At 38.4% G+C, this 17,507-nt stretch overlaps 2 protein-coding genes across 3 annotated transcripts in view; one reads left to right on the top strand and one right to left on the bottom strand.

Moving 5' to 3' along the window:
- The window catches only part of CRTAP (cartilage associated protein), a 37,320-nt gene extending 24,971 nt beyond the window's left edge, over positions 1–12,349 (top strand). The window contains exons 7-8 of one of the 2 annotated variants that reach the window (XR_013345303.1): positions 4,074–11,222; positions 11,287–12,349. Coding sequence is in view for 1 of the 2 variants with exons in the window: in XM_077811108.1 (XP_077667234.1) it covers positions 4,074–4,133 (60 nt within the window). In the remaining variant the exon portion in view is untranslated. Of the gene's footprint in view, positions 1–4,073 lie in introns of both variants that reach the window. The other variant, XM_077811108.1, reaches the window with a different exon arrangement.
- Positions 12,350–15,135: 2,786 nt separating this feature from the next.
- Positions 15,136–17,507, bottom strand: part of SUSD5 (sushi domain containing 5) — a 76,417-nt gene continuing 74,045 nt past the window's right edge. Inside the window, exon 5 of the mRNA XM_077809266.1 lies at positions 15,136–16,409. Coding sequence (XP_077665392.1) covers positions 15,136–16,409 — 1,274 coding nt within the window. The remainder of the gene's footprint in view (positions 16,410–17,507) is intronic.

Here is a 17,507-nt window from a genome sequence, read left to right as displayed (position 1 = left end):
CAGGTGCAGTAGGACCTTAGTTTAAACTCTTAGTGGGCATTACATTTTGGGTAAAAACCAGCACCATCAAGGGCCATGTGATCTCTGAAGATCACTTCAAAGATGTCTTCCTCCGCTATCCCCAAATAAATGAATACATCCTCATTGTACAATATGGGCCATCATTCCCTTCCTTCCATGGTTGACCGGGAAACCCTTCAGTTTTTTCCCTTACAGATTTTGAGGAACCGACAGGGGCCAAGGCCATCCACATGAAGTCCATTTGCTTTTGCATTGGTTCTGGCCTCTACTGGTGTACCCCTTATGTCCTTGGCTACCAGGAGCTCTCCCTGGTCACTGCTGCTTCTGAGATCCCCAGAACAGATCATATGGAAAAGATAAAACAGCATTTCTGCTGGTCAAGGGGAGGGTTATGTTTTCTTCCAACCCCTCCAGTCACCACTTCTCCACCTACACAGATTCTAGGACAGAGGCTGCAAGGTCTAGAGAAAGGGAGATGGTGCGGTACAGATGACTGAACCCACCTTCCATGCCAGGAGGAGTTGATTTGCATGTGGGGAGTCACCTCTGTGCACAGGTCTCTGGGAGGATCCAGGCCAAAGAGTTTGTTTACAAACAGTCTGTTTTTAAAGAAAATATCTGGTCAGGACAGATGCAAGGCCTGTGGTGCTCCATGTCTTGCCCACCTGATTAAGGATGGCTGGGATGGGAGTGAGGAAGTCCTTAAAAAAAAGAGAACTTGGAAACAAGCAGGCTGGGAAAATTCAAAAACTTCACCCGGTATTGACAGGACAGTTTATTCTATACAAACATTGTAAAGTAGAAGACAACATTAAATAGGGATATGTTACAGGAAAAATCGTTATATTAAAAATTGAGCTGGGGGAACGAATCTTCCTTTTGCGCTTGTCCATCTGTTTCATCTGCAAGTGTCTTATGACATGGACCACATCTCTGTGAAGTGTACTGGACCAAGCTTGCTGTCTTTATAGTGAGCTATAAGCCACCAACCCCCTACTGTAACCTTGGAAGAAAACCACTTCATCAGTCCTTGAGTGAATGATTCCCAGCCAAAGGGATTAATAGGGTGTAGGCCTCTTCCTAGATGGACTGTGCTCTTTCTCTCAAATCGTTTAGCTCTTTATTTAGATTCTGCAGTGCTCTCCTGTCCAAAACAAAGCACATCTTAAATCCTAGTAGTAAAGCAAGTGCAAACATGTTGTTTTGTTTAACAATATAATGCAATAGTTAGAGGCCTGAATATGCACTAATAATTTTTGCATATGTCACTACAAGAAATACTGCCTCATTCATGTTACTTTTTTAATGCTTTTCTACAAGGAAATGAAAACCTCTGTTTCAAATATTTTATGTACTTGGAGTGACAGAAAATATTAACACCAACTTGCTACAAAGTACTTTCTTTTCTTTAAAAAAGATTACTTATTATATATTGTTATTGAGTTTTCCACAGTAAAGATACAAATACATTATGTAGTGTTGTCATTCCTAAAGATTTGGCCTTAACTTCTCTGTGGCTCAGTTTCCATATTGAGGATGATAATGCTCACGCCATAAGGGTGTTGTGGGGCTTTATTCATTCACATTTATAAAGTATCTTGAGGTCCACAAATGGTAGGCTCTACAGAAGTGCAAATTATTATTTTTAACAAAGAATAACCAGTTCCTTGCTATGCAGAGATGTTTTTAATGCCCTTTTTCATAACTCCAAACTGCTTGCCTACAGAAAGACAAATAGAGAATATAAAAGAACTGGCAATGTTTGTTTCTTGCACCTTTATTGACTTGGATACTTATGTTTCAAGTGAGCGAAATGCAAAATAAACTGTCATCCTTCAGAAGCTGCTGAAATCACTTCACAGTTTGCTTAAACGCCAACAAAGCTGTAAGAAGGAACTGTGAATTTGGGAATAGGAGCATCAGTTATTCCAGCTAGCTGTCATCCCACTTTTGGAGGTTTTTTTGTCCTTAGTAATTCACACTTCTGAAGAACTTGATATTTTTTTAATCCTGGCCACAGTGACTATTGCATTAAAAATAAACAGAGCCTCTTTCTGCTTTAAATTCCTTTCACTGACCACAGAGGATATAATGCCCTTTTCCCATCTGTACAGAAGATTGCAGCAATATCCAGGCTGAGAAACAAACTTGGGTGTGCTGTGTGCCCAATGCATAAATTCCCAGACAGAAACTTGGTTAAAATTTAGTTAAGGTTTTAAACTATTATTTTGTAGTACCATAATTTAGCATGACACTTCACAGAGAGAAGGAAAAACAGTCCCTGCCCCAAACAGTTTAAAGTTTACATCTGACAAACTAGAAAATGAACATAGTGAACAAAGAATGGGAATACAAAAAAGAGAGAGGAGAATTCAAATAAATGTGTTGAAAACAAATCTTATAAATTCTGATTTTTAAAAACTGAGAACGAGGCACAGCCGGTCAGAATTTTTTCCAGTTCATTGTTTTTCTGTTGGAAAATGTCATTAATCAAAACCATGTTCCACAGGAATGTGTAAATTTCAACAAAATTTCATTTCTGGGGGAGAAGGTGGAAATTGAAACTAAATGTTTCAACCTGATCAGAACAAAGTGTTCAGATTTTTCATTTCAAAACAACATTTTGTTTAGAAAGTTATTTTATTTTTTTATTTTGTATTTAAAATTTTAAATAAGTCAAAATCAAATTGTTTTGATTGTCCCAAAATTATGTTTTTATTTATTTATTGGATATTTCATTTTATGGGAAATTTCAACTTTTTCTTTCTGATTCGGAATATTTTTTTCTAAAAATAAGTTGGAATTTCACACCTAACAGAAATTCCAATATTGGACCAGCTCTAGCAGGTAGGTAAAAAGAAGAGTAGGTCGTGCAGGAACAAAGGTCAGTGGTGGAAAACAAGGCAAGAGAGGTGGGGAGGAGGAGCAGCATATGAGAATCCTTGATGCGTCCGTCCAAATTTAATGGATATTTTAATGCATCCTTAAAGAACATTCTGCTGCATTTTTAATCTGAGTTTCCTAAGGGTATGTCTGCACTGCTGCTGGGAGGATGCTTTCCAGTGCACGTAGAGACAGACAGACTAGCTCCACTCAAGGTAGTGCACTAAAAATAGCAGTCCATCAGCTGCTTGGAGTAGACACCTGAGTGGAAACCCACCTGGACCCCTTGAGTACCCACTCAGGCAGCTAGTCCAAACCGCCACCCATGCTACACTGCCTTCACTGCTATTTTTAGTATGCTAGTGTGAGCAGAGCTAGTGCCTGACTGTCAGCCTGTGCTGGGAAGCACCTTCTCAGCAGCTGTGTAGACGTATCCCAGGTGTGTTTAACTACAGAAAACTATTTATGAAAACTTGCTGTGAACTGTAATATTTTCTTCTGATAAGGTCTATATTTTGCTGTAATTATAGACCAAGTGTAAAAACAACATATGTTAAATGAAAAACAAGACAGCACAGTATTCTAATCAATGATTTAGCGCGGAGGGGTTTGTAACCTTTCTGAACCCAAGTGGTCTGGTTGGCAGAGCTTCTAATTCCACTAGGCTTTTGAAATTTGTTACCTCTGCTAAGATCTGAGGTATTTTCCTAAAGTCCAAAGATTGATATAACTGTAAAATTGACTACCCATCTTTCCAAAAACTATTAAGCACATGCCTAACTTTAGTCATGCAAGTAGTTCTGTTGAAGTCAGTGGAATTACTTATATTTAAAATTAAGTTTATGCTTAAGTATTTTGCTCAATCAGGACCTTAATGAGTAAACTAATCTGGATCTGTCAGTGGACTACTCAGGGTCCTGAGTTTGTAAAATCTGGCACATAACTATGGAGTCATTACTGCAGCCATGTGCTCTACACTTAAATAGGCTATCTCATTACTTTTGAAGGCTCTTTGCACTATCTTAAGCAAATGAAAGGTACTATATAAAATCAGTCTGTTCTTGACAATTTCTGCTACAATCTAATTCTAGGATAAGATGTAAAGCCTTTTCCATCGATTCCACTGTAAGTAATTAACATGTGTCCTGCTATCTTTTAATCTCTCTTAGGGTGAAGTTGTGGAATTCCTTGATGAACTCCTTGAAGTGGATGAAAACAGTGAATCCTGATGAACAAAAACAAGGCATAGTTTTTAAAAAATAAAGACCCACTGTTGTGCCTTCATATCATCATTTGTAGCTCAGGTTAGAGATACCTCAAATCTGTATCTTTAACCTCAGTCAAATGTCATGAGTCTTTCCTGTGAGATCACTGCTACACTGCACTGATCTTTTCATGAGTGTGGTTTTTCATTGTATGCTCTCAAAGTTGAGCCATATGTGGTATAATCTTGTGTTTGATTTCTTTAAAATGGTACTTTAAAAAAAGAGAGCTATTCAGATGCTCTCACCTGTCACTGAGCCTCCTTCAGTCTGCTCAGCTAAATTGTAATAGCTTGGCTAAATTCTGAAGAGGTTTTGCCAGAATATGGACCAAGCAATTGAATAGGGCATACCAACTCTCCAGATTTTCTGAGGCATGTAATGGTATTTTGTATATGGCTTTCCCCATGATGAGTAACAAACTTACACTAAATTTCAGTGAATCAGAAGATGCTAATGCATCAAACAGACTACTCCATAATTTAGATTGTAAACTTTTTGGGCAAAGACTCTCCTTTTGTTCTGTTTGTACAATCCCTAGTAGAGTGGGGTCTTGGTCCATACCTAGCGTTCCTAGGCAATATGATAATAATAAAAAAATAACTGAAATGTGCTTTGTTTAACTGACTTAGCTAGTTAGAGAGACAAGGTGGGTGAGGTAGTATTTTTTTTATTTTAATAAAATATATTACCTCACCCACCTTGTCTGTAATATCCTGGGACTGACTCGGCTACAACTACACTGACTTAACTAATGGCCTTTTAAAAACTGCTCTGAGAAGTTCCTTCTGTCAGCAGTTTTGATCTGTCTTGAAAATTGCACTAGGTTCGATGGTATGAAGCAGGAGATCAGTCAGAATTAATGCAATAAGTAGTTAAATTTCTCTTTCTCAATTTTTGCTCCTTTAGGGCCCAATCCTGCATACCTCTGCTCTCACAAGTAGTCCTTGTCCATGTGAGTAGTTTCACTGAATTAAAATGGTTCTTCTTGTGTGAGTAAGAGCTAATCAGGTAAAAAAATATGGTTTTTGTATTCTCTCATCTAGATAAGGGTTTTCATGCTCTTTAGTTTGATTGGCAGTGTGCATATTTTCATACCCAAAAGGAAGTAGAGATAAAGGTATCTGTTTGAAGAACCATTTATCTTTATTAAGAGCAAACTTGAGATGTAATCATAATCTCTGTACCCATTGTTGATGGTAGATGGGATGTGATCATGAAGAATACATCTATACCAACTTTTGACCATAGGTGGGATGACTATTTGGGAAACTGAACTCCTATCTTTTTCACTAGTGTATTTTCCTTGTTATGTATATGATCCTGCCCTATAAATAAATATTTTGAAGACCATGAAAAATATTGTATTTAAAGATAATAGGTGAAATCCTGGCCCCATTGAAGTCAATGGCAAAAGTCCTATTGACTTCAGTGAAGCCAGGATATCAGGTCTTTCTTTAAGGGCTAGAACCTGCAAGTGCTTGAGATCTACTCACTTCAATGGGAGGCATGGGCATTCAGCCCCTTTCATGGCTGAGCCCTAACTCAGCTATGGAGTTCCAGTATGTGCTGGTAAATTTGGAGAAGCATGGTCAGTAAAAATAACTTGAACCCTGCTATTTAGCTGAACAGTCATTACTGCACATTTAACAGCTATACGCTAGCTCCAAGCTGTATCAGGAATAAAAAAGGAAATCCACAGTTGAGGAATCATTTTAGATTGTCCTGCAATCCCTAGTCATAAAAAAAACAAAAACAAAAAAACCAAACCCTTAAAATATAACCAAAGATGTATAGGGTCAGTTTCTGTCTGTGTTTCTCTTGCTTTTCTACAAAAACATTTAGTTTGCTGCAATCTGGGGAGTGAATCCTCATACTAATCTGCTGCAGGTTAATTGTTGTTTGGACCCTGCTGACGTGTATTAACAGTTAGTTAATGCACTTCGATATAGTCTCATTTCAAAGAGGACTCAATCAAAGTTGATCAGCAGGGTCCACATGAACAGTTAGTTCACAGCAGGCTGGTGAAGTAGATTCATACCCCAGTTTGTTGCTGAATGTTCTTTTAAGCAATCCCTTATTCCCAATTTAATCCACTGAAGTCAATGGACCAAGTTCTCTTTTGTGTTACACAGTTGTATATCCAGCGTAATAGCTCCATTAATTTCAGTGCAGCTACCCTTGTAAAGAGAGCAGAATTTGGCCCACTCTTTGCCTGGGTGCTTTAGCATATGTGGAATGTTTCAGATTTCCATACACTTCTTCTTGTGCTTCACAATGTTAGGGTTTATTTATTGTATGTTTATGCATGAATTTAACTCTGCTTTTAAAATAGGTAGCAGCTTATTATAAGCTAGTTTTCATTCCACACTAAAATATACCCCTCATGGTATATGAGTGCCTGTACCCTACTGGGATATTTTATCTCCTAGAAAATTTATGTATGCTTAGTACAAGATCTTGAGGAGAGGCTGCTACTCTGGAGTTATCTCGTATCCCCTGACTCTCAAAGATGTATGGAAGGAGAGTTTCCAATCTCTCCTATTAGAAACTTGACATCCAAGGTTAAAGTCATCTGCCCAAATACCTTCTCCTCAGTGAGATTCTCAGCCTCTCCTTCAGAAATCACATGTGAGTCATATGGGGCTGTTCTGGGATAGATACTTCCATGCATGTTGTCTTGTTCTTGTTAATTATGTTTTCAGTTCTTCTGTCCCTCTTGTTGTCTTTTCGTAAACCTACATTGGTAGGTCAGTGGAGCATGAACTGTCTTCCTGTTACTTGTTTGTATGATGCCTGGCACAGTGAGCCTTAATCTTTGAGTGGAGCCTCTAGGTGCTACTGTAATACAAAAATAAATAAATAATAAAGTGCCTTAAAGACCTCTTCAGGAATGGATGCCCACAATTTGACTTATTGGGACTGATTTTTCCAATTTTATTTGCATCTAAGTGATCATTTTGGTCTTTTTCCCTTTAGCTTTCCCCACAATTAATTTGTTTATGATGTACATCTTTAGTTCTATCTATGAGTAGGGCTACGATTATGTCATGCAATCCGTGACTTCCAGAGACCTCTGTGGCATTTTCTGCCCCGGGGCTAGACTGCTGTCGGCAGGCAACAGCTCTCTCTCTCTCAGAGGCCCCCAGCAGCTCCCACTTGCTGCGGGAGGCTGGGCTCGCCGCAGCTGCCCAGCCACAGCAGGAGGCAGGAGCTCCCATGCAGCTGCCCACTCATGGCGGGCAGCAGGGAACCCTGCAGCAGTCCAGCCACAGTGGGGGACTCCTCCACAGCAGCCCAGCCGCGCAGGCGGGGATTAGACCCTCCTCCCTCCCCATTTTGTCCTTAATACTTTTAGTAAAAATCACAGGTCACGGGCAATAAACAACAGTTCATGGAAGCTTGTGACCTGTCCCTGATTTTTACTAAAAATATCCATGACAAAATCTGAGCCTTATCTATGAGTGTTGTTCTATACTGTAAACTAGGTATGTAAAAATCCATGTACCCTTCTAAAATGGCAGTGATCTGTTTTCATTTCGTTCATGTGCATTTTTATGACTTTAGTAATTTCCACTACATATGGTCTCAAGCCAGTTCAATTTTAACAAGTACAGAGAGTTCTCAAGCTCCAGCTCTTTTCTAATGAGAAATAGCTGCTCTTCCAGTCCTTTAGTACTTAATGCAGCTTTTTTCAGCATTCTCATGTTCTTTCAAGTGATTTTTCCTCTGCTTCTATTGGTAAATGCCAACACTGTGTTACTGCAATAAATCTGTGCATTTCTTCTTGGGGTCAGGAGGTGGGCAGGGCAGTGCGCCCTCCCTCCACTCCTGCTCTCAACAAAAAAAAAAAAAATTCCTGCAAGTGCCTTTGTCCTAGCAGCTTCTGCCTAGTTGGTGAGATTTTGGTGTTTTATCTTCATTTTCTTTTAATATTTATTCAAGGCTTATTTTATGCTCCATTCCTTCTCTTGGACTGCATCTCATTCAAGCTACTGTGTACATGTGGGAGTTTTGACAGAAGTGTGTTCCATACCACTTTAACATGTGGCATTGGTGCACATAGCCATCTTGCACCTCATCTTACCACCCATATGTGGGCATAACTCAACTGACCTCTGTGGTGGTCTTGCCTGTGACAGAACTGTAGTATCAAGCCTTTTATAATTGCTTGCTTTTTCTAATAACCCAGCAAGATATTTGGATGATTGCTCTTAGTCTCTCTGAGCCGCCTCCTGCTGCCCACAAGCAGTTATGTAATAGCCTGTTGCGGATTACACAAATAATAATGTAGTCAGCATTTACCGGTGAACGCTGAATGAAACTGATCTCAGAGGGTATGGTTAGCACCAGGCCTTCTGCCCCACTTAAGCTCTATGTTAAGATCTTATGTTGGACAGAGGGCTTTGCACAGGCCTTTTGCAGGATAGTGAGTTTCCTGGAAGTTTTAGCTCAAATTGGGTCACAGACTTTGGCTTTCACAGTCTAGTTCCCAATGGGTATTTGTCCACATGTCTAAACTATCAGACAGTTGGGTATAGTGACAATCTCTATTAATCTGTAGACTGTGAATCAGGACTGGACTATTAGCAGTATTGCAAGTTGGGAGTGAGTTTATTTGGCAGAGCTGTAATGAGTATTCTAGCATGGACTCTTTCTAGCTACTACAGTGCCTCACTTGCTTCTAAGTAACTTACTTTCATAAGCTTCAACATTCATTCAAATAAAATAGATAATAGTGGTGGTGGTTTCTTGTATTGTTCAAACATTAGAGTAGTTATGTTCTGAAAAGCTACTATACAATGGCATAATGGATTTCATATTTACTGTGTCTCAATGATTTCTGTATTAAATATGTTCAGTTTAGAAGGAAAAAACCTTTTTCTAACTGTCAGTTCCTGCAAATTCAACCTGGAATCTTAAAGTTAAGCTGAGTTCTTTCTCTCACACTGCCAGCAATAAAGATTCTGCCATGAAACCTTAATTAATAATTCTGTTGGGCAATTCAGAGGCAAAACAGAATCCAGTTCTCTCCCTTTCTCTCTCCCCCTGAGCTGTATTGCTTTGCAATGCTACCAAGACTAAAAAATTAATTAATAATTAAAGCAGATGTGATTCTGAATATCTCTGGGGAAATACTTCTGACTAAGAGAGTGCCATTTTTACATACATGTTTTACAGAATAGACCCACACTCATAGATATAACTAAAGATGTGCCTCACAAACAAACTATTCCTTTATTCCGTCTAAAACCATATTAGAACATTCTGCTTTAAATGGCTTACCCCATTGCTGTAACTAACCTCCATTGCATATCCCTGCATTCAAGAAAGTTAATATTGGTGGATATTGACAGCAAAGGCGAACACAGGAAATCTGTCCCTTTAAAGGGGTTACATTAAAAAGTGATTTTTAATAACCTGCACTTCTTACAGCTCTAAATACTGAGTTGCAAACAGACAAAGATGTGTTGGACTGTAAATGTACTCATGTTTATGATGGCTGCAATTGAGGGTAAACAGTTGCCTGCATATGCCAGCTACTATGGAAATATGTTTTTTAAGTTCTAATGTGGGCTGTAAACCAAAACTACTTCAGTTCAGAAAAAAATTCAATACTTAAACTGTGGAGAGAAGTAGCTGATGCCAGAGAAAACATACTCATTTAATAATGTTTGAACATAGAGCTGTGATGCAGTTTGCAGCAGGGCAGTGAGAAAAACCCACAACTAATCCTTCATTGCTGCTGTCTGAACTTTTGGTTGTCTGCCATGCTTTAAACAGCGACTTCTTTTTTCTGGTGACTCAATGCGTGAATGACCTAGTGTGGAGAGTTTAAGCTACATACAAAAAGAGATGTTAGTAAGAAATAGCCAAAAGTTTTGTAAATCAGACTACACACACCAGCAGATCGGGTTTTTGTATCTTAACTCCTCTTCAGTGCCTACAGAAAAATGTAATAAATGGAGACTTTTTTTTAAAGGAGATATTAAATTGCTTAGACTCTCCTCCCCCCTCCTCTCTAAAAGCGTTTGGTGATATATGGAAACAAAATTCTGTTGAGTTCTTGGTTTTTAAAGCTTATAAATGCTAACCTTTGGGTAGAAGTTTCTTTGATTATTTTTGACCTCCCCCCTACCCCCTTTAATATAGCTTTTGGATTGGTGTGTTTAAATGGCATTAAGTGATTAATATGATTAATTTTTACATTTGGAAAGCCATGGAATTTTTACTTATTTTAAAATAATGGGATTATGGGAGTCAGAGCTGTAACTGCATATAACTGTTAACTACTGTTTTAAAATTGGCTTTGTTCCTATGTGTCAGTCTCTCTACCATTTATCTGCAAAAAGTGTTGGGACATTTATTTGCAGTCTGGAGCATAATCCTGTAAAATGACGAGTCATATATTTGCCTCATCAGTTTTTGTCTTAACTTTTTTAACATGATCTTCCATTGATAGGACCATGTTGTTTCTTAGCATTACAAATTAGTGAATATGTAAATCCAGGTCTATACAGTTTAAAAACTGATGCAGTTTATCAATCCATCATCCCTAGCAAGAAGCCCATAAAAATCTCTCTGTAGATATGGGTACATATTGGGGGATTCCTACTACTCCATGAAGCTGTGCAATGAGGTAAATAATGTGTTGTGACATGGTCAGTAAATGTTAAGACAACTACAGAGAGAGAGTCCAGAGATCGGGGTTTTTTTATATGTTTGTTTAGGGGAGGAGAGAGCATGACCCTTTCTACTAAAGAGACTGATCCCACAAACCTTACCAGAACTAGGGTTTGCTCCTGTGAGGAACCTCATTAATTTCAGTGGAACACCTCAAAGTATTAACCTCTCTTCCTGGTGGTAAATATTTTCAGGATAACTCCCAAACAGTAGAGGCAAGCTGTTTTTTATAGAATGTAGGACAAGAAGTAGATCTCAGAGGCTATGTCTACACTGCAAAGAAAAGCCTGTAGCTCTTGAGTCTCAGAGCCGAGGTCAATTTACTCGTCTTCACGGAGCTTGGTCTGCGGGGTTAAAAATAGCAGGGTAGATGTTCCAACTCGGGCTGGAGCCCAGGCTCTGAGACCCTCCCCCCTCACCAGGTTTCAGAGCCCAGGCTCCAGCCCAAGTGGGAACGTCTGCACTTAACCCTGAGCCCAGATGAATTGACCCAAGCTCTGAGTCTTGTTGCTGCAGGTTTTTCTTTGCAGTGTGGACATACCCTTATAGAGTCTAAAGATAAGGGAGGGCGGGAGATTGATTTATAGGCCATCTATTCAGTTTCCCTCCCAGTTTCCCTTGGGTAAATCTTCTAGTGTTTTGTCCAATCTAGTTTTAAAATGTCAAATTGTAGAGCTTCCTTTAAGGAAGACACTACAGCGATGGTCACATAAGAAGACAGACTGCTCTGCCAGCTACCAGATATCACTGTCATTGTTTTTCCTGATATTCCACCTCAATTTTCCCTGTCTTAATTTCAGCCCATTGCTGCTAGTTATACACTTTTACTATGCTAAGTAATTTCTCCCCTCACTTTTGCCTTTTCATCCTTCCAGTATTTGTATTTATTATGCTCTCCACACCCTGCCATAGTTGATCAGCCAAGCTACACATGAGAGGAAAGTTTGATTTCCTCTTCTCCTCCCCTTCCCCTACTCCCCGCCCCCCATTATTTTGGTCAGTGTCTCTCTGGAAATTAAGTACCCACAAGTGCAAACAGCATTCTAGTTCAGGATGTAAATTTCAGGAGGAAAAGCCATTCTGCTGAATAGAATTGGGCTGATGACCTGGACTTAACACTTTTTGACTAATTCTAATATCAAAATATCTGCTCCAAGAAATCCTTGATAGATAGACCAGTATTTCCTCTACAAACAAATTTGTTTAGTCAGTTATTTGAACAACACCACACACTGCCATCCTTCTCCTCTCTGCCTTTGTAGATACCTCAGAGTACTATGTTAATGTACATTTTGTTCCTTTTCATGAATAACAAGCATCTGAGAGTCTCACAAGAGCCCCATGCAGTTTGTGTTTGTAACTTTATTTGTGTATGATTTTTACATCATGTACGTTTCCTGACACTAACAGTATTGACTTTGTTTACTTAGCTTGTTGAGCTGTACTTCATTCAAATAACACTATGCAAAACTGTAACACTGATTTGGTAATTTAAGATTAAAATAAGTTTAAAAATTTATGTTTTTTGTATTTATTTTGCAGTATATTTCCACACAGATAACACAGTATGTTTTAGTTGAGTTAACAGACTCCATAAAGTTACTTAGTGCTAAATCCATTGTTTAAAAAAAGTTACCTCATAAAAATATTTTACAACTGTAATCCTAGTTTATTTCATATTCTAGAACACGTTAAAATCATGCAGTATAACAGGAAACACACTATTTACACAGTTTCTGTTCTTGCTGTCTATATCCAGGCAACAATACTCAACTCCTCTTGCTCTCTATAAAGTCATATTCTTTCACAAAATGTGTAGCTATATTTTTAAAATCCTGTTTTTAATTTTTGTTACCAGTATATAGGGGTTGAGTTACCCAAGATGGGGCCAAAATTACTCAGAATATACACCACTGTAACTGAAGACAGAATTTGGTCCTATATGATCTCCACTGATTAATCTTTCAATATTTCACCTTTTTCCCCCTTCATGCTTTGATTTAATAACTTGAGTATTTTGGCTGAGACTGCACTGTAAGGAGTAGAAGACAAGCTCATTTCTTACCTGCAGATTATTCATAGTTACAAGTACTACTTTTGTCATTAGGACAAGTAAGAACAAACAGTAAGATTTTTTTCATTCCTAAATAAGCAAAATTATTCCAGGGATGATAGAAACCATATTCTATCTCTCTCACTCCCATATTTATTCTTAACAATTCTAAATAGGATGTTATGTTGGAAGAGCCTCCATGTTTGCAATAACTGAAACAACATTGAATCTAAAAGGCAAGAGTTTTCATTGTAACAATTAGGCAAGATCTTTCTTGCCTAGGTTTGTTTTTATACTTCAAACCAAATAAGCAGTTTTTATGAACGTATGTATCTCCCACTGTTCCACATAATCTCTTTGACCACTTTCTACTCCCCTTCAGTTCATCAGAGAATAAAAGCATAAGAATGGCCATACTGGGTCAGACCAGTGGTCCTGTCTAGCCCAGCATCCTGTCTTCTGTCAGTGGCCAGTGCTGGATACTTCAGAGGGAATGAACAGAACAGGGCAATTATTGAATTGTCCAGTCCTAGCTACCGGCAGTCAGGGGTTTAGGGACACCTAAAGCACAGGGTTGCCTTCCTGACCATCTTGGCTAATAGCCACTGATGGACCTTTTCTCCATGAACTTATCTCATTCTTTGTTGAACAGTTATTCTTTTGGTCTCCACAATATCACCTAGCAATGAGTTCCGTAGGTTGACTGTGCATTGTGCAAAGAAGTACTCTGCTGTCTCGTAATTTCATTGGGAGATCCCTGGTTTTCGTGTTAGGTAAAGGGGGTAAATAACACTTTCTCCACACCATTCAGGATTTTATAGACCTCTAACATCTCCCACCTTACTCCTCTCTTTTCTAAGATGACTAGTCCTCGTCTTTTTAATCTCTCCTCATCTGGAAGCTGTTCCATACTCCTAATAATTTTTGTTGCCCTTCTCCATGCTTTTTCCAATTGTAATATTTATTTTGAGATGGGATGCCCAGAACTGCACACAGTATTCTAGGTATTGGAGTACTATAGATTTATATCATGACATTATTTTTCTGTCTTACTATCTATCCCTTTCCTAATGGTACCTAATATTGTTAGGTTTTTTGACTGCTGCTGCACATTGAACAGAAGTTTTTCAGAGGACCATCCGTGATGACCCCAAGATCTTTTTTTTTTTTTAACATATTTGAATATACAAGTGTACTTCAGTCATCCCACAGAATAATGTGGCAAATATATTCTACATAACGTTTTTAATTCATACGTTATAGACTGTGTATTTAAATTCAACATCTGGATCAGTTGGTCTTAAAGCACTATTACTCAGAAGAACAAATTACTTTTGATGTATTTTCCTGCCAAGGGCTTTATTCCTGTCTGACTCCTTGATGAGTAAGGGGCTACTCATAACACCTGAAAGGAGGAGTGCACTGACTATCACAGTGCTTACTTATTTTAAAGGAAGAATGGAGTTTTCTAGTATTTGTATTATCTCAATTCCAGTGAGAAAGCATTACTTCCACAAAAAAAGATTAATATAAAAAAAGGCACTTCTTTCCTAAGGTTAAAACAACACCCGCCAACCCCAAAGTATCCTAATGTCCTACATGTTTGGTTAATGTGCTTCAAGAAAATTTCACAACATTGAAGAAAAGTACCTTAGTGATCATCTCTCCAAATGCAATATCACCCATTACATTAACATACTGTACCAAATATTTTTCCTCACATGATATGCCATGTAATCATTGGTTTTGGTCTACCCTGACAAATTTTGTTAGTTCTAAAAGAAATAACAAATGCCAACATATGTGGTAGCTCAAAGAGAGACTTTTGCCCCCCATCTCTTTTGTTTCATTGAGAGTAAAGCAGAAAGGTCTGACCAGTCCCACCATTGGCTTGTAACCAGACAATGTCATAGACAAAGAATTTGCTTTTATTAATTAATATGAGCAAAATGTAAATGTTGAATGATCTCCAGTTGCGCTACCAAACACATTCTTTTTTGCTGAGATCTCCAAAAAGACCCTTGTGGTAAAAATGTACAGTTTCTTTAACACTGAAATGTCAAGATATATTAAGTTGTTATTTCAAACAGCTGAACTTCCTTCTGTCCCACACAGGTTTTTTTGTTTGGTTTTTTTTTGCCCCCTGTTTCCTGCACTGATGGATTTTAGTGTCCACCATTCATGTGACTTTTTTTCTTGCTGTGTAGTGTCTGCCCAAAAACAGGTAGCAGGTTAGACTTTCTGCATTTCAATCTGTTGGTGGTGATGGGGATGTCTAGCCTGACCTTTTCCATTCAATTTATATACAGAACTCTTCTGTTGCCGTTTTTTGAAACACCACACTGCCAGTATACATGCAAACAGTAATAAACATAGAACAATCACAGTGATAGCTATCATGGGACCTTTACTTGGGCTAGGACAATCCTCTCCTACACAAGATTCAGAAGTGGGGAGAAGTTTTTCTCCTGTGCCATAAGTGAGATTTTCTTGCTCAAGTAATTCATTAGACAATGAGTCAGAAAAGACATCCCGAGTTGGTGTAGTGGTTGCTGCTTGTGTTGGGTATGCTGTTGTTTTTTCTGCCTCTGGATATGGAATGTGGTCAATGGGACTGACTGTTGTAGAGGTTTTCAGTGTAGCAGTTTTCAAGATTGGGTGGTCATGCTGTGTAGTTGTTGTAGTAGACTCCTGAGTCACAAATCCCAAAGATGTAGTTGGGTGATACCTGATCACATCCTCAGAGCCCTTGCTAGCACTCACATTCTCGGGAGCACTTGTTGGTGTTAGTACTAACGGTACTTCTTTGATCCCATAATCACGTATCCTTTTTGGGGCTGCCATGATCTGTGTTAAGTCCTTGTCTGGAGCTGGATTACTGTTGCCTGCTTTTCTAACTTCAACATGATTTGGTTGATCAGTTGTAAGGATAATGTCATCTTCTGTTCCCATTGATCCATCAACCTTATCCTCCTCTTCGTCATCCTCCACTGCTTCCTGAGTTACAGGGTAACCATCTAACCAGGATTCATCAGTATTGGTGACTGTATCTTTCATTGCCTTTGTATCATTGTTCACAAGAACAGGTCCAATGGGGAAATCCTTGCTGTCATAAATCATTTTGTTGCCAGGTTCATTATAGATGGTTTTCACTACAATGTGGTTGTTGCCATCAGAAAATTGTGTTTTAGTGGCATCGTTTGTGTCTTTGTCAGATTCAGGCTCATTGAAAGACTCTTCAGGGAACCAAAACAAGTGTTTTTGGCTCAGCAGTGACACAGGTGATTCAGTTGATGCCTTGCTTCCTTTCTCAGTAGAATCTATATCCTGAGTAACATCTTTGCTGCTTCCAACTCTTTCTGCCTCTGTATCTTTAGGGTGGGAAAACTCCTGCTCTTGTTCCTCCACCCCTTCCTCTTCGCCATGCTCTTCCTCATGCTCAGCCACAGGCATCGATCTGTCATCGGGAAAATTATCTTCATAGTCAATGTGTGCCTCAGTTTCATCTGAAAAAGTTTTTTAAAAAAGTTTAATTTGGTAGAAAAAACACTGGGCTCCTGGAATGAGGACTTGTTGTTATGCTTTGAATTAAGTGTTGTGCAGTGGTGTCCTTTAAAACATGGCTTACCATATTTTACATGTAGTTCTGCCTTTCCTTGAAATATAAGTGATCACCACAACTCTGATATATTATAGCAAGTTATATACAGTGTGGATAATGTTGCTACAATTTTAACTTTAAATTTACTGACTTTCCAACACTCTTAAAAAAACACACACAATTTATTATGCCCCCAGTTAAAGTTGCATACATGTTTCCACTCTAAAGAGCCTTTTCAGTTGCTTATAATTTTATCAAGTGTTCACCTTTTGGACTGTTTTCCAACTCTGCTCCCTGAGGGCAACATTTTTAAAAATTTGAGCAAAACAGTTCAGCCATTTTCAAGCAGAGGGGAAAATGGGAGGAAAAGAGACTGTTCTGCTTTTGTTTCAAAAGTTTCAAATTTTTAAAAATAGTCCTAAATATTTACAGGAAAATATTCCCTGGGACACATGCCTTCCAATGGTCTGGTGAAAATTAATTTTTATTTGCCCAATTTATGAAGGTTTAAATATATGTGTGTGTATAATGTCGTCTATTATGCACAATTTTTATCATTTTTTTTAATGACGTCCCAGTGTTCCACTGACACTGTGCTTGTGCATATGTGAATTGTTAGGAATTTCTCATCCATATGTGATCTGGAAATTGACTGATGTATACATGCAAAGAGGTAAAGTTAAGGTTTACAGGCATTTCCTGATCCCTGAGTGTTTTACTTTGAAGCCTTACACTGCCAACATTGATATTTCAATTAAATGTTCTCTTAGTGTTGGGATTTAATATTACCAACCATAATACCTCTTTAAAGCTTTTTTCTGGGAACTATATTCCATTGTCAGAAACTGCTTCCCAATGATTAGCACTGCCAAATTTATAAAAGTCAAACCTGATGCTGTTTTTATACCAAATATCAACAAGACAAAGGGATGGTGTTGAAATCCTGGGCCTGTTGAAGTCAATCGGAGTTTTGCCATTGACTTCTAAAGGGCCAGGATTTCAC

This window comes from Eretmochelys imbricata, chromosome 2 (genome assembly GCF_965152235.1).
Source record: "Eretmochelys imbricata isolate rEreImb1 chromosome 2, rEreImb1.hap1, whole genome shotgun sequence".
NCBI classification, from domain to species: domain Eukaryota; kingdom Metazoa; phylum Chordata; order Testudines; family Cheloniidae; genus Eretmochelys; species Eretmochelys imbricata.
Note: the sequence above shows the minus strand (reverse complement) of the source record. Positions and strands in the feature narration are given on the sequence as shown.